General features: G+C 52.2%; 11 protein-coding genes across 14 annotated transcripts; 5 read left to right on the top strand and 6 right to left on the bottom strand.

Annotated features, from left to right (window-relative positions):
• Positions 1-811: 811 nt before the first annotated feature.
• Positions 812-2,172, bottom strand: PV09_03470 (uncharacterized protein). Its single transcript, XM_016356674.1, has one exon. It carries the CDS (start codon positions 2,167-2,169, stop codon positions 1,003-1,005), a length of 1,167 nt encoding a protein of 388 aa, XP_016215467.1. The 5' UTR covers positions 2,170-2,172; the 3' UTR covers positions 812-1,002.
• A 120-nt stretch (positions 2,173-2,292) lies between these two features.
• Positions 2,293-3,668, top strand: PV09_03469 (uncharacterized protein). Its single transcript, XM_016356673.1, has 3 exons — positions 2,293-2,422; positions 2,476-2,579; positions 2,636-3,668. The coding sequence occupies exons 1-3, from the start codon at positions 2,339-2,341 to the stop codon at positions 3,165-3,167; spliced, it is 720 nt and encodes a 239-aa protein (XP_016215466.1). The 5' UTR covers positions 2,293-2,338; the 3' UTR covers positions 3,168-3,668.
• A 233-nt stretch (positions 3,669-3,901) lies between these two features.
• PV09_03468 (uncharacterized protein) lies at positions 3,902-5,586 on the top strand (the record flags this gene model as incomplete). The annotated part of the gene is made up of 3 exons (XM_016356672.1): positions 3,902-4,555; positions 4,607-5,321; positions 5,371-5,586. 3 exons carry the CDS (start codon positions 3,902-3,904, stop codon positions 5,499-5,501), a joined length of 1,500 nt encoding a protein of 499 aa, XP_016215465.1. The 3' UTR covers positions 5,502-5,586.
• A 9-nt stretch (positions 5,587-5,595) lies between these two features.
• PV09_03467 (uncharacterized protein) lies at positions 5,596-7,887 on the bottom strand (the record flags this gene model as incomplete). The annotated part of the gene is made up of 4 exons (XM_016356671.1): positions 7,379-7,887; positions 7,172-7,329; positions 6,276-7,119; positions 5,596-6,225 (listed from the first exon to the last, which is right to left on the bottom strand). Exons 1-4 carry the CDS (start codon positions 7,625-7,627, stop codon positions 5,596-5,598), a joined length of 1,881 nt encoding a protein of 626 aa, XP_016215464.1. The 5' UTR covers positions 7,628-7,887.
• A 577-nt stretch (positions 7,888-8,464) lies between these two features.
• Positions 8,465-10,397, bottom strand: PV09_03466 (uncharacterized protein). The gene has a single exon (XM_016356670.1). It carries the CDS (start codon positions 10,264-10,266, stop codon positions 8,665-8,667), a length of 1,602 nt encoding a protein of 533 aa, XP_016215463.1. The 5' UTR covers positions 10,267-10,397; the 3' UTR covers positions 8,465-8,664.
• An 895-nt stretch (positions 10,398-11,292) lies between these two features.
• Positions 11,293-13,676, top strand: PV09_03465 (uncharacterized protein). The gene is made up of 3 exons (XM_016356669.1): positions 11,293-11,677; positions 11,753-12,407; positions 12,464-13,676. The coding sequence occupies exons 1-3, from the start codon at positions 11,602-11,604 to the stop codon at positions 13,302-13,304; spliced, it is 1,572 nt and encodes a 523-aa protein (XP_016215462.1). The 5' UTR covers positions 11,293-11,601; the 3' UTR covers positions 13,305-13,676.
• PV09_03464 (uncharacterized protein) lies at positions 13,434-16,382 on the bottom strand. Its single transcript, XM_016356668.1, has 3 exons — positions 15,953-16,382; positions 15,709-15,890; positions 13,434-15,648 (listed from the first exon to the last, which is right to left on the bottom strand). Exons 1-3 carry the CDS (start codon positions 16,034-16,036, stop codon positions 13,719-13,721), a joined length of 2,196 nt encoding a protein of 731 aa, XP_016215461.1. The 5' UTR covers positions 16,037-16,382; the 3' UTR covers positions 13,434-13,718.
• A 577-nt stretch (positions 16,383-16,959) lies between these two features.
• Positions 16,960-20,559, bottom strand: PV09_03463. 4 transcript variants are annotated; one of them, XM_016356666.1, is made up of 8 exons: positions 19,793-20,559; positions 19,718-19,734; positions 19,590-19,662; positions 19,393-19,536; positions 18,737-19,340; positions 18,408-18,676; positions 18,140-18,329; positions 16,960-18,086 (listed from the first exon to the last, which is right to left on the bottom strand). In XM_016356666.1, the coding sequence occupies exons 1-8, from the start codon at positions 19,832-19,834 to the stop codon at positions 17,557-17,559; spliced, it is 1,869 nt and encodes a 622-aa protein (XP_016215459.1). In that variant the 5' UTR covers positions 19,835-20,559; the 3' UTR covers positions 16,960-17,556. The 4 variants fall into 4 exon arrangements, with proteins under 4 accessions (XP_016215459.1, XP_016215457.1, XP_016215458.1 ...); XM_016356664.1 differs by having other exon boundaries at positions 18,408-19,340; XM_016356665.1 differs by having other exon boundaries at positions 18,408-19,340; positions 19,590-19,734.
• PV09_03462 (uncharacterized protein) lies at positions 19,723-20,940 on the top strand. The gene has a single exon (XM_016356663.1). The coding sequence runs from the start codon at positions 20,249-20,251 to the stop codon at positions 20,783-20,785; it is 537 nt and encodes a 178-aa protein (XP_016215456.1). The 5' UTR covers positions 19,723-20,248; the 3' UTR covers positions 20,786-20,940.
• Positions 20,941-21,317: 377 nt separating this feature from the next.
• Positions 21,318-23,130, top strand: PV09_03461 (uncharacterized protein). The gene is made up of 6 exons (XM_016356662.1): positions 21,318-22,012; positions 22,072-22,170; positions 22,290-22,389; positions 22,445-22,490; positions 22,583-22,748; positions 22,802-23,130. Exons 1-6 carry the CDS (start codon positions 21,898-21,900, stop codon positions 22,828-22,830), a joined length of 555 nt encoding a protein of 184 aa, XP_016215455.1. The 5' UTR covers positions 21,318-21,897; the 3' UTR covers positions 22,831-23,130.
• PV09_03460 (uncharacterized protein) lies at positions 22,929-24,455 on the bottom strand. Its single transcript, XM_016356661.1, has one exon. The coding sequence runs from the start codon at positions 24,404-24,406 to the stop codon at positions 23,120-23,122; it is 1,287 nt and encodes a 428-aa protein (XP_016215454.1). The 5' UTR covers positions 24,407-24,455; the 3' UTR covers positions 22,929-23,119.
• Between the last annotated feature and the right edge of the window lie 269 nt (positions 24,456-24,724).

Genomic DNA, 24,724 nt, shown 5'->3' with positions numbered 1-24,724 from the left:
ATGGAGAAGGAAGGATGGCAAGTTGGGAGGAACGGAAAGGCAAAGTTGTTATCTTTAGTATAGACATGGCTAGTTAGTCTCGAGACTAGACTTCAAAGCATAGAAACACCAGGAGAGGGCAATGTATGATTTAGTATCAACTGTAGATATTGAGGCGCAGAACGATTGAATCGTCAATTGACGTTGAGATCATTGGTCTTGGATCGACAGAGAACTACCTGGGCTTATGAAATTATACCTGGCGAACTTCTTTGTTCCGTCTTAAATTAAGCGTGCAGAAGGAAGATAGATGGAGCACTACGGTGAGCTTAGGTTCGAGAATGAGAAACTATTTAGGTACGCTTTTGTCCAAGTTGCAGACAAAGACATCACGCTACATTCCTTTGTGTCTGAAGACGTACGATAGTTCTATATCAACAGAATTCCGGAAATGAACAATTGAAGTGCTATTAGACGTCGTAGATTATTACTTAAAGAAATATCTCTCATATGAGCCAGATGGTAATTTAACATCGTCTGTCTCGTAAACGTAGGTTGTTGCACCGGAGTTAATTCCCTTGGTGTCTTGATATCCATATCCTCGTGGCGAGTTCTTGTCAATGGGACACATTGCAGCACAGGTATCGGGTAGCGACAATCGGAAAAGAAAAAGTATATCTCTTTGTCATACATCAAGTTGGGGACATGTTCCGAACGTCGGAAGAATAAGTCTAGGGTTCTCAGGCCCACGCCATGCATGTTGCGGTTCCGCCCCCGACTGTCTGCTTGCCTTGAAGCGCCCCCCCCCCCCCCCTCCTCTTTCAAAAGCGTAGGTGACGCTTATCGGTAACAGCTCGCAGTTGTCGATCCAGGGAGCCTACGAGATACACCAGTAAAAAGGGATTATCACGTGATTTTACAGGGAAGTTCCGAAAACTTCAAGACTAATTAAGCTTACAGTGGTGCTTCCGCTGACGATTCCGCATCGTAACATTGAGTGGCAAAACAAAAATCGGATGAAAATCATCCTGCAAGTCGCTCCATGCCGTCGTTATTAGCTTGCAGTGGCAATGTGTTCCAGGCTCGTCCAAACACGTCAGCACCATCGTTCGTCCCTTCTCTCCAGCCCCAGGCAATGCAATAATGTTGGGCGAGAAGAACCCACTCCTCGAGTTCATCAAGCATTTCACACCGTCCAATCCTCTCCTTCTCCTCGTCCGAAAGCCAATGGTTGAACAAAAAGTCCACGTCCGCGGCTTGTTGGCCAGTTACGAAACCAGAAGCCTGTAGTCGCAACTTCTGAGCATCAAGGGTCGCATACTTTTGAATTGTTTGCAGGACGATGCCGCGCTGAGATAGATTAGAAATCATGACTTGTCCAAAGGAATCAAAAGGGCGAATTGGCTCATAGATTACTACGCCGAGTGGCGTGCTTTGTGATATAATATGGTTAGCAAACACGTTCAGCACGCTATCTGCAGCCGCTGGAGGGAGATAAATGAGACAGCATTCTGATAGGAGCAAAGTGGGCGTCGTTGGAGACACTTTCGGCAGCTTAGGCAAGTCCCCCAACGCAACTGTTGCAAGGGTTCGAAGATCCAGGGCATGTATGTTATAGTTCGATGACTGAAGGCTAGCCCCGTTGGAGGATATTTCAAGGTCATCATCAGCGTTTGCTTGGAGATGAGTATGGATTGCTCTCGTGAGGTCTGGCGACCGCTTGATTGCTGCTATCTTCGATTCTGTGTTCGTTGCGAAGTCGATTTCATGATAGACAAGCTTCAGAGACGGATCTCTGGAAACGATCCTAAAGTAACGGGTGTCTGACCCGGCTCCAAGAGAAATAATTTGTTTCAAACAGTCTCTATCCGTAGCTAGAAAGCGATTGACAAGCTCATCGATCGCAGTCGATCGCACATAGGTTCCACGATTGATGATGGGATATCTCTTTGGGACCTCTCCCTGCACAAAGTATTTCGCGAAAGGGTCGTCCAAGTAGCCGAGCGCAACTGCGCTCATCCGTGAGAGGGATGCATCCTGATCCGTTTGCTGAACTATCTTGTCCTTCGAAGTAGTTTGCGCCCCGACTGAGGAGCTGCCAAGGTGTGCTTCTCTACCTCTGCCACGACCTCCGCGCGTACCTCGAAGGGACAAAAGATTCGGGATCTGTGGTGCTTGCTTGTCAGACATTTGATATCATCGTAATGCGTGGAAGAAATAGTGTCTGGGAGACTTGATGTAGGGCAATAAGGCTGCCAGGCCTCAATTAAGGCTTAAGCGGATCTTTGCAAGTCGCGATTCTTTGCGATCGCCATCTGAACTTTACTTTGCGCGAACTCTCACCGACGCCACACGAAAGATGGATGACCACGGTGAAGCCAACAGAGAAGCTGTCAGGCTATGGCGTGTATGGAAGACTGCGCGTCAGATGTGCCAGGACAGGGTATTGAGCTCGTTGAAGACCAAGCCCATTCAGACACTAATGGAAAGTTTTAGGGCTACGAGATTCTTGACGAAGAAATCAATGTATCCTTCCAAGATTGGGCGCAAGGTGGCCCCGGACGACCTGCATATGTTGATCCCTCGACCGGCGCACCACTGTATGTGGACCTGAAGTTCAGACTGAGGATATCCTATTGACAGAAAAACTATTTAGACGTGATCTCATGACCTTCAGCCTCAACCCCACATTGGCTATGGAACAAAAGCTTACGGAGCCCAAGTCTGCGCGTAATCCTAACCCCAAGCCTGCGTGCGGTCAGGTTGTGGTGATGTTTAATGGCGAACCCAACCTTGGTGTTAAACCTATCAAGAACTTCATTCAAGAAGTTGTGAACAAGCGCGGCGCATTCACAGGAATTCTCATTACCGCCGCACCTCCTACCCCGACAAGTATGAAACTCACTCAAGCTCTTGACCCGAAGGAAAACGTTGTGGAAATCTTCCAAGAGAGCGAGCTAGTGGTTAACATCACGCTACATGAACTCGTACCCAAACACATCCTCCTAAGTTATGAAGAGAAGGCAGAACTGCTCAAGAGATATCGCTTAAAAGAGAGTCAGTTGCCGAGGATTCAGAAAACGGATCCTGTAGCCAAGTATTTGGGGTTGAGACGAGGGCAGGTCGTAAAAATTATCAGAAAGTCAGAGACAGCAGGCAGATATGCTTCGTACAGATGGTGCATTTAGACGTTTCTGAAAGATGAGTCTATTAACACCAGGTTTCTCAGCATATCATTTGTTCCAGATCCACAGCCTGATTGTCGAGCATCACGGCCTGTTCGGAACGTCTTTGATTAGTATCTTTAGCGTTTTGATTATCTCCAGTGCATGGGCGGCGTAGGTTGATCAAAATGAATGATAATCACATTTAGTTCTTTCAATGATGACCCAGCACATATAATGCATTCGAATTTTTGTACGAGATTTTGTTCTACACAGGAAAGGAATGTACCTGTCAAGATATTGTTGTTAAGAGATTTCTTCGCTATGCACACGTTATTATGTGTTGCACCCAAGACTGACCTGTAACATAATACGACCTTATGTGAAACACGAAACCCCAGATTGGTTGTGGCTGATAAGCACTGACAGCTCACTCCATATCTAGCCTCGTGTACGAAAGCTGGCCTAAACATTGATCACTCTTGGAAGTTCATTTCAACATCACTATTTGAAAGCGCACTGTCTGTCAATTCAAAATTTTGAAAATTGTCGTGACCTTTTTTTTTCTCCTACTTCAGCAGGCGGGTGTGCAATTGAGCCCTTCAGGGGTCGAAAAGTCAAGAGCTTGGACAATCGCGTTCGAGAAGGCTTCAGTCTACCTGGCACTAGACTGATACGAACATATTCTGTGACCTATCTTTTTCTTAGTCTGGGGGCTTGGTAGTTGCGCGCCTTTTAACTGTGCGCCTTCTCTCAGCATGTGGGTTTCTCATCACGCTCTCTGTTTACTGTCTGTCGTGGGTCTGGCATCCGCCTCGGACCATCGATTTGAGCACGATTATGTCGAAGACGCTATAGTTGAAGATGTCAGCTTTGGTCAGAGCGGAACGACCTGGGCAGAAGATCATACACATATTACAGGCTGGGACCTTTCTGGAAATGGATACACGCCAGAGCTACATCGCGATCGTGTTGTCTTGACTCCTCCATGGCCTGGGAGTAGAAAAGGCTCCATATGGGCACAAAAACCAGAGGTTGAACTAGAATGGGAGGCTTCTTTCGAGTTTCGTGCCACCGGACCTGAAAATGGGAATGGTAATCTGCAGTTTTGGTATGCTCGAAATGCAATAGAGGACATCAACACGAATAGCATCTACACGGTCGGCACATTCGATGGTGTTGCGATTGTCATCAGTCAAGCTGGCGGGAAGGCCGGAGTAGGCACCGTAAGGGCATTTTTGAATGATGGCAGCATCAATTTTGCGTCTCACCACAACATCGATGAGTTGAGTTTTGGGCAGTGCGACTTTGCCTACCGAAACCTGGGCAAATTTTCCAAAATCACCATCGAGCAGACGTATTGGACGTTCAAGGTTCACGTAGACGGACAGAAATGTATTGAAACTTACAGCGTGCGTTTGCCCTGACAAGTGAAATACAAAGAGGCGCTTACACGAAATCAGATTCACCTTCCTCACAACTATAGGTTTGGCCTTACTGCAGCAAGCTCAGAACCACCAGACTCTTTCGAAGTCAAGTCTTTCATCGTGCACAAGATGAAAGAAGGCAAGAAGATCATCCACGACCATGGTCCGAGCTACAAACCGGACTGGCACGAGTACGACAGCGAGGAGGAGCAGTGGTCTCACGATGCCGCAGATTGGTTGAAGCAGAGCAACAAAGAGGGCCGTTCGAAGCCCAAATCTAAGCCACAACAAAAGCCGTTAAAGTCCCCATCGGGAAAGCAAGACTCTCCTGATTCGGAGTGGAAATGGCTTTCAGATGAGGAAAGTTCGAAATTTGCGGATGCTTCAACGTTCAAGACTGCTTTTGCATGGTTCAGCGACAGCCACGATCGTCTTGAAGTCATTCAAAAACAAGTCAATCTCCTGTACGAAGATTTGACGCTCATGAAGAAACAGATCCAGACCCAGCTCGACAAGATATCTGCGGACGTGCACACCATGCTAGGAGATACTGACAATACTAAGCACACGGTCGAAACCTTGGAGAAAGAGGTCAACGTCATCAAAAATTCTTTGGGTGCACTTGGAAATAACGACCTGAAGAACGACATTGCAACCTTGAAGACCATTTTGGAGAACAACGGGCATACGAAGCTACTGCTGGATCAGCTGCATATGGCACTCAATGACAACCATTTGACTTTAAGTGATGGTGAGCTTTTCTCATGGAATTTAGTTGCACGACTAACTGTGGAGTATAGCAATCGCGAACAACAGCCCGAGCCTGAATTTTTTTGCATTCCTCATCATAGCGAGCAACGTAATGTTGCTTGTCAGCTATGTGGCTTACGTGAGGAGAAAGGAGGCATCAATGCCGAAGAAGTGGTTGTGATGTTGAAATCACGAGATGAGTAGAATCTGAAGTTTGCATGTTGACAATCATAGCGAATGGGATCACATCTGTTATTTTCTTCGACTTCTCGCTGTCAGTGCGTTGCACTATCAATCCGATTGAGATGGTATCTCCCATCATCCTCTTTGATCAGATCGGCCCCTTTCTCTGCCACTGCATATGTCGTACTCATGATATTTCCACTGACATGCCCGGGAAATACACTAGCGTCGACGACCCTCAGACCTCTGACCCCATACACGTTCAGCCTATCGTCGACTACCTGGCCCATACTTGCCGTTCCAATCAAGTGATACTGTGTGCTCACATGGTTCCTCACATAGTCCATTCTTGCCTGCTCCGTATCAAGAGCGTAGTCTTTTGGCGGCAAAACTCGATCCCCAAGACTCTTCTGCAAAAGCGGGTGCTTGCTTACCTTGTCCATCCACGCAATCCCGGCAGCGAGCATTTTGAGATCTGCGGGATTTCGGAAGTAGCCTGGGTCAATGCTTGGAGCGTCAAGAGGGTTGGAAGTTGTGATGTGAACGCTACCACGTGAAAGTGGATGCTCGAGGCAGACAAGCAGTGAGACTTGGTTCTTTCCCTTTGGAGGAGCGGAGAAAAACTGAATTTGAGAATGACCAGCAGAGAGATCCAGTCGGCACGGTATGCAGAATGTCTGGATATTAGCGAACGTAGGGTTGCTGAGCTGGTCGACTATGACCTACAACACGGCTGTGAGCTGGAATTCAACAGTAAAAGGAAGGAACATACCTTCTCCTGTGCCTTCTCAAAATCGGTTTGTGCGAGGGAGTTCTTCTTTATGTCTGCGATTGTGTCGTCCAGAGTCTTTTTGTCCACAATCGATGCGTAGGAGACAAAACCCATCAGCATCCCGGGGTTACCGTATGGTCCCTTTCTAGTTTTTTCGTAAACCTCCTGTTGTGTTTTGGCATAATCTTCATTGTGTAGTTCATCCATGGATTTAACCCCGTCCTTAAGATCGAACAGCATCCCCCCTAAGACATGATCCTGAAAATTTGCTCCGACTTTGTCATTCTTTACAACGCAATGGACGCCAGCCTTGCTGAGGACATCGGGGTCACCAATCCCAGAAAGCTCAAGAAGTTGTGGTGTACCAATGACGCCACCTGAAAGAATGACCTCACGAGTGACATGAACTTCATACTTCTTGTTCCCGTGCAAAAATTCCACTCCTGATGCTACTAGATTCGAATTGCCGTCTTGCCGAAGGACAATCTTCGAAGCGTGAGCGTCTGTCAAGACGCGTAAGTTAGGACGGTTCAAATTAGGTTTGAGATAACCGGTTGCAGCGTAGCTTCTACGTCCGATGTCGTTCGTCCGGTCGACCGCACCCAGGCTGGAGTAAAAACCATAGTGATCACCGCTCCATGCGTCGTACAGATTGTTGGGTGTACCTCCCGTCTCGAACGCAGCTTTGCAGAAATCTTCCTCCATTGGCATGTAGTAGTCATTGAAGCTAGTGTGAATTGGCCCGTTCGTCCCATGATATTTCTCCTTGCCCTCATGTGGCATAAACTTCTTGTCTGCTGGTGCTTTTTCCGGCGCGTCGAGTCTCTGATGTTTCTTGAAATATCTATGTTTCGAATTAGCAAGGATGGAAGTCCTATTTCTTGCCATTGACGTACGGAAGCATCTCATCCCAGCCCCAACCCTTATTCCCCATCGACTCCCAGCCATCGTAGTCTTCTCGGCTGCCTCTGACATACATCAGATAGTTGATAGCAGAGCTGCCCCCAAGCACACGTCCTCTCGGGACGGAGTAAGTCTTGTTACCTGCTGACGGCTAGTCCATATTAGTATTGCCCTTGCAATGAACATTTGGAGTGATCAACCTGGGGTATACTATTGTAACACCAATCATATTTCTCTCTTCCAATCAAGGTTGGATACAGACTAGGTGTATTGATCTGTTCATCATCCATACGATTGGAGCCAGCCTCAAGTACGGCAACCTTGACATCAGGATTCTCTGTTAGCCGGGCGGCAACAACCAAGCCCGCCGTGCCTCCACCAACGACTATGTAGTCATAAGACTGACTAATGAACTCATCCACATCACATAGGGCATTTTTGGATTCCATTATGATTTATACTCAAACCATTCGCTGTCAAGTGCGCAACGAGGCTATCCTCGAGCATGTCAAGGAAAGGCGTGGCGAGGTCGATTTGACACACCGCGAAATGTCCCATTTTCGGCGGAGTGGAAGAATCGAGGATTATAACATGCTTAATCGAGCTTTCTTACCCCTCATTTTACCTTCGGTTCGTCATCCTTGCATCTAAGACGGCAGAAAACTTATCGTCTCAGAGAAACTGGGCCTTGTGCGGGGATAAGGAATACTACCTGGCGGACAAACGTAGATCAGCATGTATGCGGGGTTTCGACAAGATACTCCTGTGATACCCGCCGGGAAAGCCACGACAATCGTGGGTCATGGCTCGAAGAAGTGTGTAAACATCGTTAAGGCTTTGGCACCAAATGTCAGCATTTAGTAAATTGTTCTCAGACAAAGTTTCACCTGATGCAAAAATGAGAGACTGTCACATATGGGAGTCATTTGATACAGTTCAGACGCACTCCCTTAACAAGCAGAAAGCCGAAACTGGACTGCAATCGTATAACTGCTCCTGTCTGTGCTCCAATACTCAGTTAATTCCGGAATGACATTAAACGATGGTTGATGGTGGGCCATTGTTGTTTGAGCAGATTTATGATAACACGCTTCAAGTAGTTCTAAGTGAGGAGATGAGCATTGACCTCCCTTGAAACTACTCGTCTGTAGTCTCGTCACTATCCCTTTTAGTAACGAAAGCACATATATGTACTTGGAAGAGAATGGAACCGCCTGCAGGGGAACAACAAATATTGATCGAGGGAGAATCCCCGAAGAAAAAAGCAAAGTAAAATTTTCATGGAGTTTTGAGAGGCTTATGATTGTGCTGTCGGAATGGCTGTTCAACGTAAGGTCTTTAAGTATGCGCATTTGCACGAGAATCAAGGTCACAGGTAATGGACAACGGCAACAATGTCTGCTTCTTAGTAGAGAATCCATGTAAGAAGAGATGGAGCCGACTAGGGAATACACTGCTTGACGCAAATACAACATAAAGCTACATATTACAGGTTCTTTTTACTTTCTGTCCCTATCCTTCGCACCACGTCCATGTCGGCGATTCTCACGGTTCGCGGTATCCTCCACTCTCCACTGATGATAGCCTTTGCTATACCATATAGACCAGCAACGGGCCATATGTTGAGGACTCGTCCCTTCCAGCTGCCGAGATATTTCTTTTCTTTTTCCACATCAACCCGCACCTTTTGCCAGACGTCCGGTAGATGCGAGGCGCGATATTTCTCCCGCAGTCGATCGTACCAGCCGCGCGGATACAAGGCCCAAAACTCGTTTGACGTATAATAAGTCTGTGAGTACAACCATTTTTTTCCACCGAGCGAGGTCAGCTTTTCTTCGAGCGCACGATTAGCTGCAAGATAATCGGCGTGTTTTCGTGGCCCGAAGCCCCACAGCCCGATGTTCAGCATGGGTTGCATCTGAGTGCCCTCGGCTGATGAGGTCGAGTGGTGAGGATGGAATGTCTCACGAGAGTCTTGCCTTGGCAAAGGACATAGCCACAGTGGATATATGTGAAGATGCTTGTCTGTATACCTTACGAACTCTGCGGCTGTGTTGTACGGCAGAGCACAGTCTTGCACAACATACGAAATGACGTTTTTGCTTGCATGCAGTGCTTTGTAGAGCATGCGTGTATGCAAGAAGTCATCTAAGAACCAACGAGTGTACCTATTGAAAGGCATGTGGAAATACTTGAAGGCCGACCGTCCGACCCAAAAGCCGCCCCTGTCCCATCTCAAAAAGTACTCAGCTATTGGCACTGCTTCAGTGACGGGTGTTACTGCCGTGTCCGAGATTTCATCGCGAACGTGCAAGTAGTACCAGGGGTCCCACGGCCGACTGAAGCGTTGCACGGGACAGCCGGGGCGAACGTCATCGACAAGACGACCAGTGATCACCGCACCGCTCGTTGGCGAGAACATGATACCATCCAAAAAGTCAAGCTCTGGGTTTGATGTTTCCTTCTCGATCATGTCGGTGGCTTCTTGCATGCTGTTGACTGGATGATATGTCGACAGCACGTAGCGCTTAGCATCCATAAGTTGTATCTCCACCGCGGTCGTGACACCGAGCGTGCCCATGGTGCTCGGCATTTTTTGGAACAGCTCGGGCTCCGAACTCTTCGAGATGGTCGTCAAAGTACCGTCGGGCAATACGACCTCAGCAGAAGTTACGGTCTTGTCGAAGAAGCCATATTTGAATGAGCTGCTCTCGCCTGCCGTGCCCGCGAACGAACCCCCCACTGTTATGCCCGGGAACTCGGGTACGACGGGTGGTATCAAGCCATGCTTCAGAGTAGCCTGGATCAGGCTGTCCATGGGCACGTTTGGCTCGGCCAAAACACGCTTGTTGTCCAGATCGAAGCGTAGCACACGATTCAGCCTGCTGATGTCGATGGACTCATTTTTTCGAAGCACGTTTTGCCTCGTGCTGTTCGTGTGGCCATGGAATATTCGAAAAGGACGCTTCTCAACGTAGCACGACCTGACCTTTTCGGCTACAGTTTTGACGGCGCTGGCATGGTCCTGAATGATCTTTGGGTCTTCAATCAAGCTCAGCGCATTGCGAATCCTGGAGACTGAGCTCATCGATATGAGCCTTGGGATGAATCAGTGCGTGTCGGAGAGTGCTTTTGACGCGGACGCAATTAATGGTTCCGGTTGATGCACGGGAGAAATTGACGATTCCAGTTTGATGTGGACAGTCCAGATGAAGTCCTGCGCTAGGACCAACTCGGGGCCTTACCCATAAGTTGAATTTACCGACGTAACCTCTGCGCTCCTTTCGGTTCGCGTCCGATCAATTCGTCGACTCTTCGAACGCTATTCGCTTCCTAGACCTGGAGGGGTTATATTGGTGAGGTCGACGAATGCGGCACTTGTTGCTCGTCCAGCCTTGTTCTGGTAGCACTGTCGCGCAAAGCACGAAATCTCCTGCGTTCCAAACTTCCAGCTGACGGAACGAAGGAACAACAAAGCACATGTCTGTCTTGTGAGGCTCGAGTCCCCCGTGCCTGTCGGGTAACGCCGTCGTATTTTGTGCACGTTTGAGAATTCGGCAGCATCGCCACCAGAGCTAGTCTCATCAGCCTTCTCCAATGACGGCGAGCGCAGGCCCAAATCAAAGGGCGGTATGTTTGTAGTGGCCCCCAACATCTTTGCTGGCCCAGTCCTGTCCGCCCATGGCTGTGGCCGGCATCTTCCGCAAATTCCAGCGCAAGACTAGGCACGATCCAAAGCAGAACACGACAGTCTTGCGCACGAGGTGTCTGGGCTCGTAATGCGGCTGTGCGACGAGACAAGCAGCAATGTTCTGTTCAGCAAAGACTTTCAGACTGGATGCATCTTTCTTCTTTCTGACCCATTTCTCTCTGCGGCTGCCGCATCAATAGTAGCAGGGTGAGAGGACAGCTAAACACTCCGGATTCAGCATGCTCAGACCGGCGGTGTTGCAAATGATCGCGGTCATCTGAGAGCCGGTTCGTCCTGGATCGGGATGCAGAATTATTTCTCGAGGTCATCCATTCATCGACTGGTCCGGAGAAGCAGAGGGTAGGGAACACACGTTGAGGCTTAGCGTTCAGGCTATTATTGGAGCTCGCAGCTGTACCGAGCCAAGAGTCGAGCGTGCATGCATGCTTGCTTTAATACGGCACGCTCTTGCTCAGGGCCCAGGAACAGTAGGCTGAACGTCTTCACAACTTCGTACACGTCTGGATCTTCACTCGTTTATCTTTGATTGTCTTGTCTCTGACCCGTGTGTCGCTGTCAACGTGCAAAACCCTTTCGCCTTCATTGAGAGCAGGCTCTTGTCTGGCTCGGCACGCAAAGACATTCGCAAAGTCACTCTCTCGACCGCTATATCTTCGCCCCACACTCAGCGCGACTTGTGCTGCGGAGACGCAGAGAACGGCGAACACCAAAATGTCGCCGCGAAAGTCACACTTCCTGTCTTTCTCGCTACTATCGACACTCTACTCAGCCGTTCATGGCTCCTCAGGTAAGGCTGTCGCATGAACGACGTTGTTTCTTTAAAAAGAAAAAAAGGTATCGTGCTAAGCGTTATCCAAATCAGCTCCCTTCTCAAATTCGTCTTCGAGCTCTACCTCCAGCCCAGTATCAGCATGTAACTCGTGTTTCATACTAGCTTTTGAGGAGTTCTACTCGTATCCCCACTCTGTGGAAGTGAATACTGTCACGGCAACAAACATGATAATTCCAATGGTCACGCTTCACCCGGATGGCTCTAGAGAGACCAACTACATGACGCAAACACAGCAGGCGGACGCATCGGCACCAAGCAGCGGGATAACACAGCCGGCTGCTGATCCATTCGCATCACTGACGTGGATCGTGCAAGGAATGACCCTGACTTATCCTACGACGTATGTCGAGTTCTTGCAGCTCCAAGGAGGCACTTCCTATCTCACCCAAGTCGATCTACAGCAGACGTGCACGAATGACCTCAGTGCGCTCGACCTCCCAACTGATAGCATCACCGGATTGCTTGTGCCGATTCCGCCTGGCACCACGGTCAATTCAGAGAACCCAACGGCGATTTCTGCGCCTCCAGCTATTATCACATACTTGAATCAGATCCCAGCAGTCTCGGATCAATTTGGTGGTACGGACGTTGCCGACTGCTCTTGGTCAAAGACTGTGGCGGTGGCTTCATCCCCAGAGGAAACGTCTCCTCTCGCGACTGTCCAGAAGGTCTCGGTATCCATCCTGTAAGTCTAGCAACGGAGAAGCGGCGAGCTTGCACGGTACTAACTCAGAGACGTAGGACTTCTGTTACGGCCGATCCTGTTCTCGTAACAGCACCCGCTGCCAATAGTCGGACTATATCGGATGCCATTGTGCACGTCGAGAATTCGGCCACCGCTCTGGACGTGCCTGCGAACACGAACACGCCACAGACCAACGCGCAGCAAAACACACCTCAGAACAACGCTCAGCAGAACACGCCACAAGCGCAGCAACAGGGCGCCCAGACCGGCGGTGGAAACAGCCAGAACACGCCAGGCGTAGGCGGCGCCATCGCCGGCGTACTCAACCCTTCCGGAAGCTCCAACGCCAACGCCGGCGGATCCAACAGCAACCAAGCGAGTGGCGGCAACGGAAACGGCGGCTCCGGAGGCTCGCAGCAGAGCTCCAATTCCGGCGGGTCCAACGGCAACCAAGGTAGCGGCGGCGAGGGCAACGGCGGCAACGGCGGCTCCCCAAGCGCTGGCACAGCGCCAGGCGGCCAGAGCGACCAGACGAACGGCGGCGGCAACGGCTCCGGGCCGCTGCCGTCCCCCCTCGTCCTCATCGTCGGCGGCACGCAGACGACCGTCGCGCCGTCCGTCATCGCCAACCCGGCCGGAACGGGCTCGGTCACCGCGTTCGTCCTCGGCCCCGGCTCGACCCTCGTCGTCGAAGGCCAGTCCGTCGTCCCCGTGAGCGCAACCGGCGCCTCCTCCCCGTCGACCTCGGGAAATGTAGGCAACGCCATCGCCTCCGGCCTCGGCTACACGGACTCGCTGTCCACCGGCCTGGCGGACAGCATTCACGGCCCGAACATGCCTCTGTGGGTCATGGGCGCCGCAGCCGGCGTCGTCGGAGCCCTCGCTGTCGGATTGTAAGTCAGCACGAGCGCCGGGGGTTTTCTTCATTCTTCATTTTACATAGCGACGAGGCGTTTAGGACACGGACACGGACATGAACACGGAAAGGGATACGGCATGGGGTGCTCTTCGGGCTGGGTCAGGAGGAAAAAAAGAAAAACCAACCCCCTCTTCCCCTTTTCCTCTATTATTTTTTCTCAATGGGGTGGGAAAGCATAACAGACGAAATGCTCGGCCACGACATCTGGGCAATTCATGTACATATGCAATTCTTCTTTACTTTTTCTTTGACCATCTTAGATGGTTCGTTGGATAGGATCGATAATATCGAAGGGATGACTACGCGTGCTGTTCGCGTGACGAAAGCCATATGGGTAATTTTGTAATGCGGCGACAATGAAAGTCTATCCGAGCGAACAAAACGTCCAGAAATCAGTCGCTTTCATCCTCGTCCTCGTCCTCCTCATCGTCACTGTCGTCGAGCAAAAATTCGACGAGCTGCTTCGTCTTTTCCCTGACCTTGCGCAGGTCTTCCTTCTCCGTGCTTTTCGCGTCGTTCCACCAAGCCTCCACGGCGTCCACATCGATCAGGTCCTTGTCAACCAGGTCTTTCACCAGGAACAGCAGCAGATTGTCGCCATCCTTGCGCGAAGCTGCGTCGCTCTGGAATAGCAGCAGGAGGTCCTTCTGGTTCTGCAGCTTCGCTTCTTCGCTAACGTCATCGACGGCACGCTCGACCATGGTCTGGTACGGCCCGAGGACGGACGAAACGGCGGCCTGAAGCTTGCCGTCTTGCTCGTACAACTGTGCTATGCGCTTCATGAATCCCTGCACTACGGCGCGGCGGACCTGGTGCTCAGTTGCGTTGGTTGACATGCGCAACGACTGGAGCTCGATCTGGACGTTGTTCACGTCCTGTCCCTCGGAGATGAGACCGTAGATACTGTCTACAGCTTCGGAGTGGAACCTGTGGCCCTGCTGGGCCGGCTGTGGCGCCAGGGCGTCGTCGACGGCGACGGAGAAGGAGGACGTTGCGGATCTGGTCTGCGGCGTCGCGTCGGTGAAGTCGCTCTCGTCGTCCGAGTTCAAAGTCGATATTGACTCCTGCGACAGCGAAAACGCAGGCTGCGTATACACGAGCCCCACATTGGCTAGCTGTTCGTATTCTTCGGCCTCCGGATCATCCTCGGAAGGCGCGAAATCGAAGCCCTCACCGTCCGGTCCTACCACGGCGTGATCGGTGGAACCGTGTTCGATCGTGTTGACGAGCTTGTCCATGCCGCCATCCTTGACCGTGATCCGTTTTCGCTTCACACGGGTTACGCGCCTCGAGCCAGGAACGGTTATGCCGTCTGACACTCGCGTACCGTACGAAAGGAGAGCTCCGGCTTCGACAGTGCAGTTCTTGCCGACGACGGCCTCATCTGCAACAATAGCCTTTGTGACGACCGAGCCGTCGCCCACGGCGACGTTGTCCCACAGGTAGGCTCCTTCGATCTTGACATTCTTGCCGATGATGCAGTTTCGTCCAATGACGCTGTTGCCTATTATGGTGCCCTCTCCCACGCTTGTGCCCTCGCCAATGACGGTGCGTTTGTTGATCACACAAGATCGTGCAAGAATGACGCCTTGCTCCTGATATATCATGCCCTTCTGCAGTCTGTAGCTGTGGCCCCGAAGAAGATTGCTGTCTGGGCACAGCGGGTAGCTCCATCTGCTGATGATGTCACGACTGACGGAGTCGTAAGCGTGCAGATTTCGCACACGCGCTGCGTAGTGGTCTGTGATGATGTGCGTGTGGATTGTCTTCGCATTGAGTTCGTGATCACCTAGGATCTTGAACAGCCATTGCCGTCGTGGTGCCTCGAGGTCGAAGTAGTCCTTCCAAAGCGCAAGAGCATCTGGCGTGAGAATATCGATTCCACAGTCGATCAGGTCGGTCCTGATATCGACCTCTTGATGTGCTTTCAAAATCTCTTCATAGTTCAACGTGACCCTCCTCGTGTCCTCTCCCGGCACCATCTGCTCGTAGTGTAGGCACCTGTCCTTCTTGGGGTCGAGCACGAATACAGGCGTATATCCGTGCACGTTTGTCCTGTGATTCGTGTCGGCCTCTCTGAGCACCATGGTCATGATTGCGCTCTTGTCTGCCGCTCGCCGAGCCCTGTGAGCTGCCAGCGCAGACTCCAGCGGCAGATTCGACACCACGTCCCCATAGACGATGATGAAGTCGTTCTCCAGGATGGCTCTGTCGTCAAGGTCTCGCATCGCCGCTCCGATCGTCTGTGCGGTCGAGTGGATGATGGTCAACTCGGTGAAAGGCGAGGCATTGCGGGGAGATGTTGTTGCCCATTTCGACTTCCTGTACGCACAATCTCAGCACTCACGTCCGCAGCACGCACGGTGGGGGAAGGCTGCTGACTCCAGATACTCCTCAACCTGCTCCGTGTGTGCGCCGCAGTACACATACACCTCCTCCACGCCAGCATTGGCCAGAAATTCCAAGGTATACTCTATGAGCGGAGTGTTTGCGAGTGGCAGCAGGCACCGCGGTTTCTCCAGCGTAAACGGCGAGAACCGCGTCTCGAAGGGGTCTGCAAGGATCTGTTTGCACGGTGTCTGTAAGCTCTCATTGCCTCGTGCTCGACGTTGTGTGCAAGACGTACGACTGCCTGCAGCGGAAGCTCCCTCTCCTCCTCCCCCCGCTTGCCGCCTTTCTCGTTCCCGCCCTTGCGCCCCTTGGGAGGCATAGCTAGCGCCGTACAGAAGCTCTGTCGCGCTCACAAACCTAATTTGGATTTGTTTTTGCCCGGTCCGCCGTGTGACGTAGTATGTGCTGTAACGCAAGCTGCGCAGAGCCTGTGAGGGGAGAAAAATTTATGGCCAAAAAAGGTGCGATCGCTCGCAGATGCGACCGGGAGTCGAACGTGGTTTTTCCCGCCCCTTCAGTCCCACGAATAAAGAAAAATAAAAGACACGGCGTCGCAGCTGTCGTTCCCAATGTGTGTGTGCTTGTGTATGTGTACGTTTGCGTGTTTGCGTGTGTGGGCGTGACGCACAGTTCGCAAAGGTCGACCACTGTATCACGGTTCGAGGCCGGTGCCCAGCCTCAAGACGTGGTCGCGCAACGCAGCAGCAGAACAACAGCACACGGCCGCATCGGGTCCAGCCAGTCACCCAGCACCGACGAAATTCCCAGCAGGGCCCGAACAGCAACAGGTTTGACTCATCTGGAGCGCAGACCCATGTGGCTTTTGGTCCCGGCTCGCTGCAGACTTGCTCCACCGCAGGCCCCGGTGGGTTCTCTATACAGAGGTCTGGACCCAGGTCCAAAAACACCATGGCCGGATTCTAGACTTCACGCAGACCGCAGCCGCAAGGAGTCTTTCTCGCCCACCCCCCGTAGTCTGAGCTGACCGACCCGCGCTCCCGGGTCCGGCCCTTCTCTACAAGTAGATTAGCCGGGATGTTTCTTTTTAAAGTTTTAAGGTTGAACCGTGAGATCGGTCGGCGGGGTGTGGTGATGAGATTGCGCAAGCAGCGAGATCTGGTGCATATTCCTTCCAAATGGAGACGGTTTGCATGCTGCTCACGCATGTGTTGGCCTCACGTTTGCGCCTGTATCTGTGGCTCATGCTGTCTGAATGGGGAGCCGTAGGAGACTCTCCTTGAATTTGAAAAGGCTTGTCGTCATTTCTGTCTCATTTTGCTATTGCTATCCGCCTTGTGTTGCTGCAGGCGCCCCAGCTTTGATATCCGTCATGATTACAAAGTACCCAAAAATTGCTCGCATCAACGAGCACACGTGCTGAACATACTATTCACTGCACAAAACAAAAAAGCTTCCCAAGACTGGATAGATAAAATAGGGTGTTCGTGCCCCTTCCCAATAATTGTACCATTTGTCCTCCAATGAGAATAGTAGGGAACCTCCAAGGGGTTATCCCGGGGTTAGAGGGGAAGAAAATCTCTCGTATGTAGACGTGGCCTTAGATGATCTTCTGATAGGTCATCATCATTCCCATATGCCATGCAGCAAACTCTAGAGGTATCCCAAAAAAAACCGCCCGTAAATTTTGTGCAAAAAATCATGCCACTGCAGAAAGAGTGTCTCGGAGCGTGCGCTCACGATTATGTACAGCAGACGTGGCGTCTGAAAAAGCTGCGCGGCCGAATGCTCGGACTGAACGAGTCGAGGGCATTTGCCGCTCATGAGCTTGGGCGACTCGATCAAGAGGCGGGATGCATGAAGCGGGAAACGTCCCGCATATCATCTTCCCCTCATATGCGGCGGCACGTTCTGCTGCATGTTTGGGGGATACATCTGCTGCCTCTTTGCTGCAGACGCCTCGTCTGCACCTCCCGAGATGTCCGATATCTGCCTTCGATGTTGTCCACTTGTTTGTCGTTGCTGCTGTTGTACAAGTCCTGACTGTTGCCCGAACTGCATCTGGCCACCACCTGTCATGGGGTTGACTTGCTGCATGGGGTTCTGTACGGCATACAATCCAGGGTGCGGCTGACCCATCTGTCCGTAACCCTCTTCCGTGGCGGTGCTTGTGACGGGAGAAACACCGGGGACCTGGGAAGGCGAGTTCCAGGTGCTACCAGTGGCGGGTGATTTTGCAGGTGATTCCTCTTCCTTCATGGACGTGCGTCCTGAACTGGGCTGCAGGCCGGCCGAAGTTGGATGGCCCATGTCCAGGTTATGCACGGGCTGCTTGAGATGAGCCAAGTGCTTTTCAAGCATGTGCAAAAGGCCTTCCTTAGTGAATGGCTTGGGTAAAACGTCGTTCATTCCTATTTCACGAATCAGCGAAAGCTTCTGTTGGCGGTGACACATGTTTCCTCACCATGTCGGAAGTACATTTCGATGTCGTCGCTCCGGATATTAGACGTCATGGCAATGACAGGAGTGGAACTGAACTGCCGTATCAAGTGACACGCTGAAACACCGTCGAGGTTTGGCATGATGATGTCCATGAGGACGAGGTCGTATTTAGCACCGCTTTGAATTTTGTTTACGGCTTCAAGACCGTCAAGCTGCTTACTGTCAGCTGTAATCACGGAACTTGGAAGGCCCCCGCCCCCGACAAAACAATGGAATAAAAAAATACTCACAGCATTGTCGATTGCGCAGTTAAACGCATACAGGAACTTGCCGCCTATTCTTCGACAGGTCGGGTCATCCTCAACCAAAAGGATCTGCGGTTGGCGGATCCAGCCGGGATCGATATGTGTGCTCTTCTTTCGCTGTGCGGCACCAGAGTTCTGCGCAGACGACGTAGCTTCAGCCGATTCTGGTGGCTTAACGGGTAAGGTGTATGGGATATTGTGGATGTGCTCGCTGTACATGGGATCTATACCATTGTTGACGCCGACGGGATACACTAGATTGTCTAGGTTATCAAACCTCGCCGACGTGGAAGAGGAGGCAGAGTGTTGCGCACTTCGGCTTGATGGACGCCCATTCATGTGAGCGTATAATTCTGGAGGAGGCGTAGTAAGCGTACCGTTCGCGGCACGCATTGACATCTGATTCATCTGCTCGAGATTTTTCGGGTTGATGAGCGCTTCCACATGATTCTCACTCATAAGCTTGGCCGCGTTGAGAAGCGGTGAAGCTGGGGTATCTTCTTCTTCCGCCTGTTGTTGCTGGCCGGCTTGGTTTGTCTGGCCGTCCTGCTGGTTTCCTCCTGGGAAAGGCGTTACCAGTCTGCTGTCTCGCCTTCTCTGGGCGTCGAGTCCATTCAAATAGCCCATGACTTGCTGCAACACGTGGTCGTGGTTGAGCACAGTCTTCGTCATGCCCATAAACTCGTTTAGCAGTATATTGTACTGTGTCTCCAGTTGATAGTTGCGATCTTGCATGGTTTGAAGCTGTTGCTGCATTGCAACCAGTTGTCCATTCATCATGTCCATTTGTTGCGTAGGAATGACGAGCTCGTCCGAGTTGCTAACGCCGGGCTTCCGCGGCGCAGGCGCCTTCCGACGGATATTATCGAGCGCATCCTTGTTGTTCGCCTTGAAGTCTGGGTGCTTGAACTCCCATGCCTACATCTTCGTCAGCTCGTCTGCCACTGGCATTTTGGTTCGCGTGACGCACGCCTGGTCCGTAGGGTGATTGACCGCTGTCCTCGTTGTTCTGTCTCACTTTGTGAAAGTCGTACTTGTTCAATTGTCGAACGAAACTCGCGAAGTTGCTGTGTTTAAAATGCTTGGGGAGAATGTGTTTTGTGAATTTCTCGTTCTATGATCGCGTTAAACAGATCCGCCTGCGAGCTTGCCAGTTTGAGCAACTACCTCGAGCACGACAAAGCTGTCTCCGTTGTCACCCCATCGCACCACGCTCTCGTCCTGAGGACTCTCCAACATCCTGGTCACGTCATTAGCAGCCGTCCATCAGGACAGGATGTCCTCCATCAACGCACTTGTACAGCTTGCGAACCTATAATTGCTGGTCAGCGGTGGATTCCAGCTGCTACCGAACCACGGCGTATACTTACAAAGTCGCTCGAGTTATTGCCGCCCGACGAATTGGAGTCCATCGTGAACGGAAAAATTAAAATAAAAGTCCAGGGCCAGAACAGCTTGCGCGACCTCGGTTGAGATTGGAGCGCGGCAACGCAGGAAGCGTGGTCGAGCGATCGCGAAGTGGAGGCAGTTGGCAAGAGTCGGGGTAGAAGTGGGTTCCTTCGCAGACCACGGCGGAGCAACGCGACAGGTGAGCAGGAGATGGCAGGGGGTTGGAGGGGGGCCTCTGAAGCTGTTCACCAGCGTGCACGAGGCGATGACGAAGGAGGAGGCGTCGCGTTTTGTGCGTCCGCTCTGGGCACTTGCGGTAGGGCGAATCGAAATCGAATAGGCTCAGGCCCGAGCTTCAGATGTAGGACGGGCAGGCACAGCGCAAGGCGAGTGCATCGGCAAAGACGACGGGGAGGACGGAGTCCAATGCGGATGAGATGGAAGGGAGGTCGAAGGATCGAACAGAGAGCAGCGAGGATGGTTCGGCTCGCAAGCGGAGCGGAAGCAGGATCAGCAGGTTGCTTGCTAGCCAGCTGGAGGGAGAAGGGCAGATCGGGGCGCTACTGGAATCTTGCACCAGGTGGGGAGCGAGGATATACTTTGCAGCGACCAAAGCGACAGGACAGGACCGGACCGGACAGGACAGGACGGTACCGTACGTTGGAGCGGAACGAGGAGAAGAGGATGCAAAGACGCTGAAGAAGAGCAGGGCCAAAGTGCAAAGCAACGACTCTGGCGCAGATGTGCAGCTCTCACGATTCGCCGTCGCCGCTGTGCGCTTTTGCTTGCGAGCGCGCGAACCTGGCGCTTTTCGCCTTTTGGCATCTCCTGGAGCGATCGCTTTTTCCAGCGCGCGGGCAGTCCAGCAACGGGCGTGCGGGCGTCGCAGTAGTGCCCAGCACCGTCGCAGTAGCCTCCAGCACCGCCCTCGCACCCTTTGCTGGTGGGACACAGCGCTGCCCGGCGAGACTTAGCTCAACGCCACCACACAGGAATCACAGGATGGCCCCGGTCGCATGGCCTGTCGAAGCGCAACCCGCGCCGCCGGAAGCCCAGGAAGGCATCCGTCTGTCGGTGTTGGAGGCGTCTGGAGATGGCCGCTGTCCGGACGGAAGGCTTGTCGAGCTGTTTCGGGGCTGCTCAGTTCAATCTCTCGTGCCTGCCGGGATGGAATTGCGCGGTGGTTCCAGCAGGAGTAACGAGCCCATGCCTGTCCAAAGACGAGATGTTCGTCATCGACCGCGCCCGCGTGCTCGCCGACCAAAGCATGACGGACTGGCTACTGTCCCACAGTCGACGCTCCACTGTCCCGCTGTCCGCCGTCTGCCGTCCGCTGCCTCTGGGAGGCACTCTTCAGCAGATGCCACAAAACACCATCCGGTGCTGCTTTTTGTCTCGCCTCGCCAACCAGCTGAACCAAAGCCCGTTCTCTCTTCGGTTCTTGTCAGAGTTGATGATCCGCGGTCGTGATTGGCGGCTGAAGCGAAAGAGCCAAGACTGGGGCCAAAGCTCACTTCACCAAAGCGGTAATCTGAGCATAACTCGTGCAGATTGGCCTCCGCTTTGCTGCTGCAGTTGCCATGCCCTTTCTTTACTCGTGCAAAGTGCTCTTCTCCTTTCGTCTAGCACCCGTAAGGATCAGACTGCGCCCGGTACAGACCCGTCCGTCATGTTCACGCTCGAAACAAGCGGAGGCCACTTTTTCACTGGAGCTTCTTCTTCGATTGTACCACCGCGGTTGGCAGGCAAAGGCCTCCATCTGCACTCGCTATCGGAATCTCCTGATTGTGACACCACGTCCGGGAAATCATGCTGTGTACTCGACAGCTCTGAGAGACGAGCTTCGGCATCTTCCGCGCCCCTGCTCTGGTTGCTGTTAAACCTCCATCACCTTGTCATGGCCGCACCTAAAACTCCCAAGTACAAGGTGGCAAACGTCATCATTGGCTCAATGGCGTAAAATACAACTTAGTCATCATGACCCTGGCCTGCGCTTGAGCTTCCCCGTAGTTGTCTCTTTGATATCAGTGTCATTAACTCCAGTCCCGACCACACCTCTCGTCAGCTACACCTACTCGCTTTCAACATGTTCGCATTGAGAACCTCTTCCGCACGCGTTTTGGCTCGCCAGCCACTCATGCCACGTGCTGGCTTCCATGCGTCCGCCACACGTTTCGTGAAGGTTGGTGACGCTGTTCCCGGTATGCATCATATCCTCAACAATTGCTCTCCAAACCACGACACTGACGCCAGAGGATAGATGTCGAACTCATGGAGAGCAGTCCAGGCAACAAGGTCAACCTTGCCGCGGAGCTCAAGTCGGGAAAGGGTCTGATCATTGGCGTTCCCGCAGCATTCTGTAAGTCCAGCCCGCCCACTACAGTTGCACAGGCGACACAGTCGGAGATGGCTCCATCCCAAATTTAGAAGAGATCGAGGACGCTGGTTGTGGCTGCTAACTTACTCGTCTGCATCTAGCACCGGCCTGCTCTAGCTCACACGTGCCTGGCTACATCAATTCGCCAAAGCTGAAGGGCGCCGGCAAGGTCTTCGTGGTGTCGGTGAACGACGCGTTTGTGCACGTCTTCCAATCCCACTTGTTAATGCCGCGATCAACTAACATTATTGCACAGAATGAATGCATGGCGCAAGGACCTTGACCCCCAAGGCAAGAGCGGCGTACGACTCTCCTGTGCGATGAGAAGGCCGTCCGCTTCATCGGTCTTCTCATCGACAAATGGCCTTGTGATCTTTGACTAACGCGATTTCAGATCCGCTTCATCGCCGATCCTGCGCTCAAGTTCACGAACGCACTGGATCTGTCATTTGACGGCAGCGCAATCTTTGGTGGTGACAGGAGCAAGCGGTACGCGCTCGTCATCGAAGATGGCAAAGTCAAGGAGGCGTATGTCGAGCCTGACAACACCGGTCTGAAGGGTACGCCGAACACCTCACGTGAAGATTGCGAGAACCAAGCTGACATGGACCAGTATCCGCTGCCGAGAACGTTCTCAAATAAACGTGGCAGTGGCTTTACCTTTTCTCCAATTCGTAGGCGGGATTGCCCGTTGGATCGCCGGGAAAAAAGAAAGGGAATAAGCAAGAAGCACAAAAACGTAAATCTGTGGCTCAGAAAAGAGCCCCATCTCCCTGAATTCGCCAAGAAAATACTCTAAAGGCCATGTATATACACGATCACTCTTCTCACACGAGGAGTGACGATTTGCAGCGAACTAGCTTTGCTTTATCTGAGTGGAGTCGAATAAAAAGGAAAACTATACGTTCACCTGCAAGAAGCACAGAAGGAACTACCCAAGTGAAGTGGTCGCTCGTTTCCGATCATCCTGATGGTCCACATCTCCAAACTCCTCGTTCCATTCCTCCCCGCTAACAGAATCCTCAATTTCCGACTCCGCACTCTCATTTGCCCGCCTCAGTTCTTCTCTCTCCAGACTGTCCTTGACCTTGGGGATCCAGCCCACGACCGTCGTCCATCCGCTCATCATACTGTCCAACTGCCACACCCTCTTGAGCAGCTCGCCACGGTCGCCCTTGAGGATGCGGTCGCCCTGTCTCCTGATCTTCGCCAGCACTTCGAGCGTGTCGTAGTCGAACTCGAGACCGGCGTTCTCCATCTCGATAAGCAGCTCGTTGATGCGGTGAAAGTCGGAGAAGATCCGCCACGTGTCGAGAATGATGCCGTTGTACAGCTGCGTGCTCGCGCCGAGCGCGTACGACTGCAGACCGAGAGACTTGACCATGGGCAGAATCGAGAAGGCCAGCTGCGAGGAGGGGAAGTTGTCGCGCAGCTCGTCCAGGAACGCGACGAGCAGCAGCGGGTAGTTTTGCGTCAGGAAGTTGGCCTGCAACTGAAGCGTCCATTCCTTCTGCTCCGGCTCCGCGCCTTTCTTCGCATCCTGGTGCCCGGCTTGCCCGAGCGAAAAGTACTTTCTGAACACGTCGAATGCCCACTTGTCGAGTAGTTGCAGCAGTTCCTTGTCCGTCCTGGCGCGAGAGAACTGCAGCTTTGCTGTTGCAAACATCTGCTCCCTCTGCTGCCGCATCGTTTCCGTCTCTTCCGTGTACGGCAGGTCTTGGGCCGCCTGGAGCTGGCTCACCTGCTCCTGATGCGCGGCAGATGCTTTCCTCTTCGCGGCCAGCAGCTGCTGGTGTTGCGCCTGAAGATACGCATCGTTGATTCGCAGTTGATCCGCATTGATCGAAACTTCTTTAGACCTGGTCTTCCCAATCTTCGATGGTGATTTTGCGCGTGCTTTGATGTCCGCCCTTGGATCGTACGACGGATCCAGCAGCTTTGCGAAAACGCGTTTCTCAGAGCTGGAGATTGTGGATCGCACGCTCCCATCCGGAGCGTCGACGGCAGGGTCGGAGACTAATTCGATAGGCTTTCCAGGTAAAGTTCGCGCCTGCGCCGTAGATGCATGTCGCTGTTCGCGTCGAGGACGTACTTGGGCGTACGGCGCGATCCATTGCTGGATCGTCGCCGTTTGATACAAGAACGGGGTAAGACTGGAATCAATTTGTATAGCGGAGGCCCGCAGAAACGCATTTGAAGGGCACGGGATCCTCATCATATAGTTTGTAGTTTGGAAGGATAAACAATAAAAATCAAAAGAAAAATAGTTCAGGGAGTTCGGAAAGTCGTAGTTACGGTCGCCTTACGCACATCCCAAAGTAGTAAGTCCGCAAATTTGCCCTCATTGGATGCCTCCTAGGGTCCGAAGCTCCGAATTCGCCGATGACGAGATGCGCCGAGCGAATTGTGACTGAACGACCAACAACAAAAGTTTCAGGCCGTAAAACTCGCATGCGACCAGCCGTTTGCAACTCGCAGCTCGTCAAGCAGTACTCGCATGTAAGACATTCTCCATTGAAGGCTAGATCCGCTCTGG

This window comes from Verruconis gallopava, assembly GCF_000836295.1.
Source record: "Verruconis gallopava strain CBS 43764 unplaced genomic scaffold supercont1.9, whole genome shotgun sequence".
NCBI classification, from domain to species: Eukaryota; Fungi; Ascomycota; class Dothideomycetes; order Venturiales; family Sympoventuriaceae; genus Verruconis; species Verruconis gallopava.
This window is presented reverse-complemented; position numbering and strand designations above follow the sequence as displayed.

What these genes read in the sequence shown, in the direction of transcription:
- PV09_03464 (XM_016356668.1), bottom strand. Translation starts at nt 16,036, where the DNA reads ATGCCTCCCAAGGGGCGCAAGGGCGGGAACGAGAAAGGCGGCAAGCGG. An exon ending in AGCTTCCGCTGCAGGCAGTC is followed by an intron (nt 15,891 to 15,952) that starts GTACGTCTTGCA and finishes CCGTGCAAACAG; the next exon opens with ATCCTTGCAGACCCCTTCGA. An exon ending in CAGGTTGAGGAGTATCTGGA is followed by an intron (nt 15,649 to 15,708) that starts GTCAGCAGCCTT and finishes TTGTGCGTACAG; the next exon opens with GAAGTCGAAATGGGCAACAA.
- PV09_03470 (XM_016356674.1), bottom strand. Translation starts at nt 2,169, where the DNA reads ATGTCTGACAAGCAAGCACCACAGATCCCGAATCTTTTGTCCCTTCGA.
- PV09_03460 (XM_016356661.1), bottom strand. Translation starts at nt 24,406, where the DNA reads ATGATGAGGATCCCGTGCCCTTCAAATGCGTTTCTGCGGGCCTCCGCT.
- PV09_03469 (XM_016356673.1), top strand. Translation starts at nt 2,339, where the DNA reads ATGGATGACCACGGTGAAGCCAACAGAGAAGCTGTCAGGCTATGGCGT. An exon ending in GTCAGATGTGCCAGGACAGG is followed by an intron (nt 2,423 to 2,475) that starts GTATTGAGCTCG and finishes GGAAAGTTTTAG; the next exon opens with GGCTACGAGATTCTTGACGA. An exon ending in CCCTCGACCGGCGCACCACT is followed by an intron (nt 2,580 to 2,635) that starts GTATGTGGACCT and finishes AAAACTATTTAG; the next exon opens with ACGTGATCTCATGACCTTCA.
- PV09_03462 (XM_016356663.1), top strand. Translation starts at nt 20,249, where the DNA reads ATGGAAGGGAGGTCGAAGGATCGAACAGAGAGCAGCGAGGATGGTTCG.
- PV09_03461 (XM_016356662.1), top strand. Translation starts at nt 21,898, where the DNA reads ATGTTCGCATTGAGAACCTCTTCCGCACGCGTTTTGGCTCGCCAGCCA. An exon ending in GGTTGGTGACGCTGTTCCCG is followed by an intron (nt 22,013 to 22,071) that starts GTATGCATCATA and finishes GCCAGAGGATAG; the next exon opens with ATGTCGAACTCATGGAGAGC. An exon ending in TCGGTGAACGACGCGTTTGT is followed by an intron (nt 22,390 to 22,444) that starts GCACGTCTTCCA and finishes ATTATTGCACAG; the next exon opens with AATGAATGCATGGCGCAAGG.
- PV09_03463 (XM_016356664.1), bottom strand. Translation starts at nt 19,834, where the DNA reads ATGGACTCCAATTCGTCGGGCGGCAATAACTCGAGCGACTTT. An exon ending in AATCACCCTACGGACCAGGC is followed by an intron (nt 19,341 to 19,392) that starts GTGCGTCACGCG and finishes ACGAAGATGTAG; the next exon opens with GCATGGGAGTTCAAGCACCC. An exon ending in CGAAATGTACTTCCGACATG is followed by an intron (nt 18,087 to 18,139) that starts GTGAGGAAACAT and finishes TTCGTGAAATAG; the next exon opens with GAATGAACGACGTTTTACCC.
- PV09_03466 (XM_016356670.1), bottom strand. Translation starts at nt 10,266, where the DNA reads ATGAGCTCAGTCTCCAGGATTCGCAATGCGCTGAGCTTGATTGAAGAC.
- PV09_03465 (XM_016356669.1), top strand. Translation starts at nt 11,602, where the DNA reads ATGTCGCCGCGAAAGTCACACTTCCTGTCTTTCTCGCTACTATCGACA. An exon ending in AGCCGTTCATGGCTCCTCAG is followed by an intron (nt 11,678 to 11,752) that starts GTAAGGCTGTCG and finishes TATCCAAATCAG; the next exon opens with CTCCCTTCTCAAATTCGTCT. An exon ending in AAGGTCTCGGTATCCATCCT is followed by an intron (nt 12,408 to 12,463) that starts GTAAGTCTAGCA and finishes TCAGAGACGTAG; the next exon opens with GACTTCTGTTACGGCCGATC.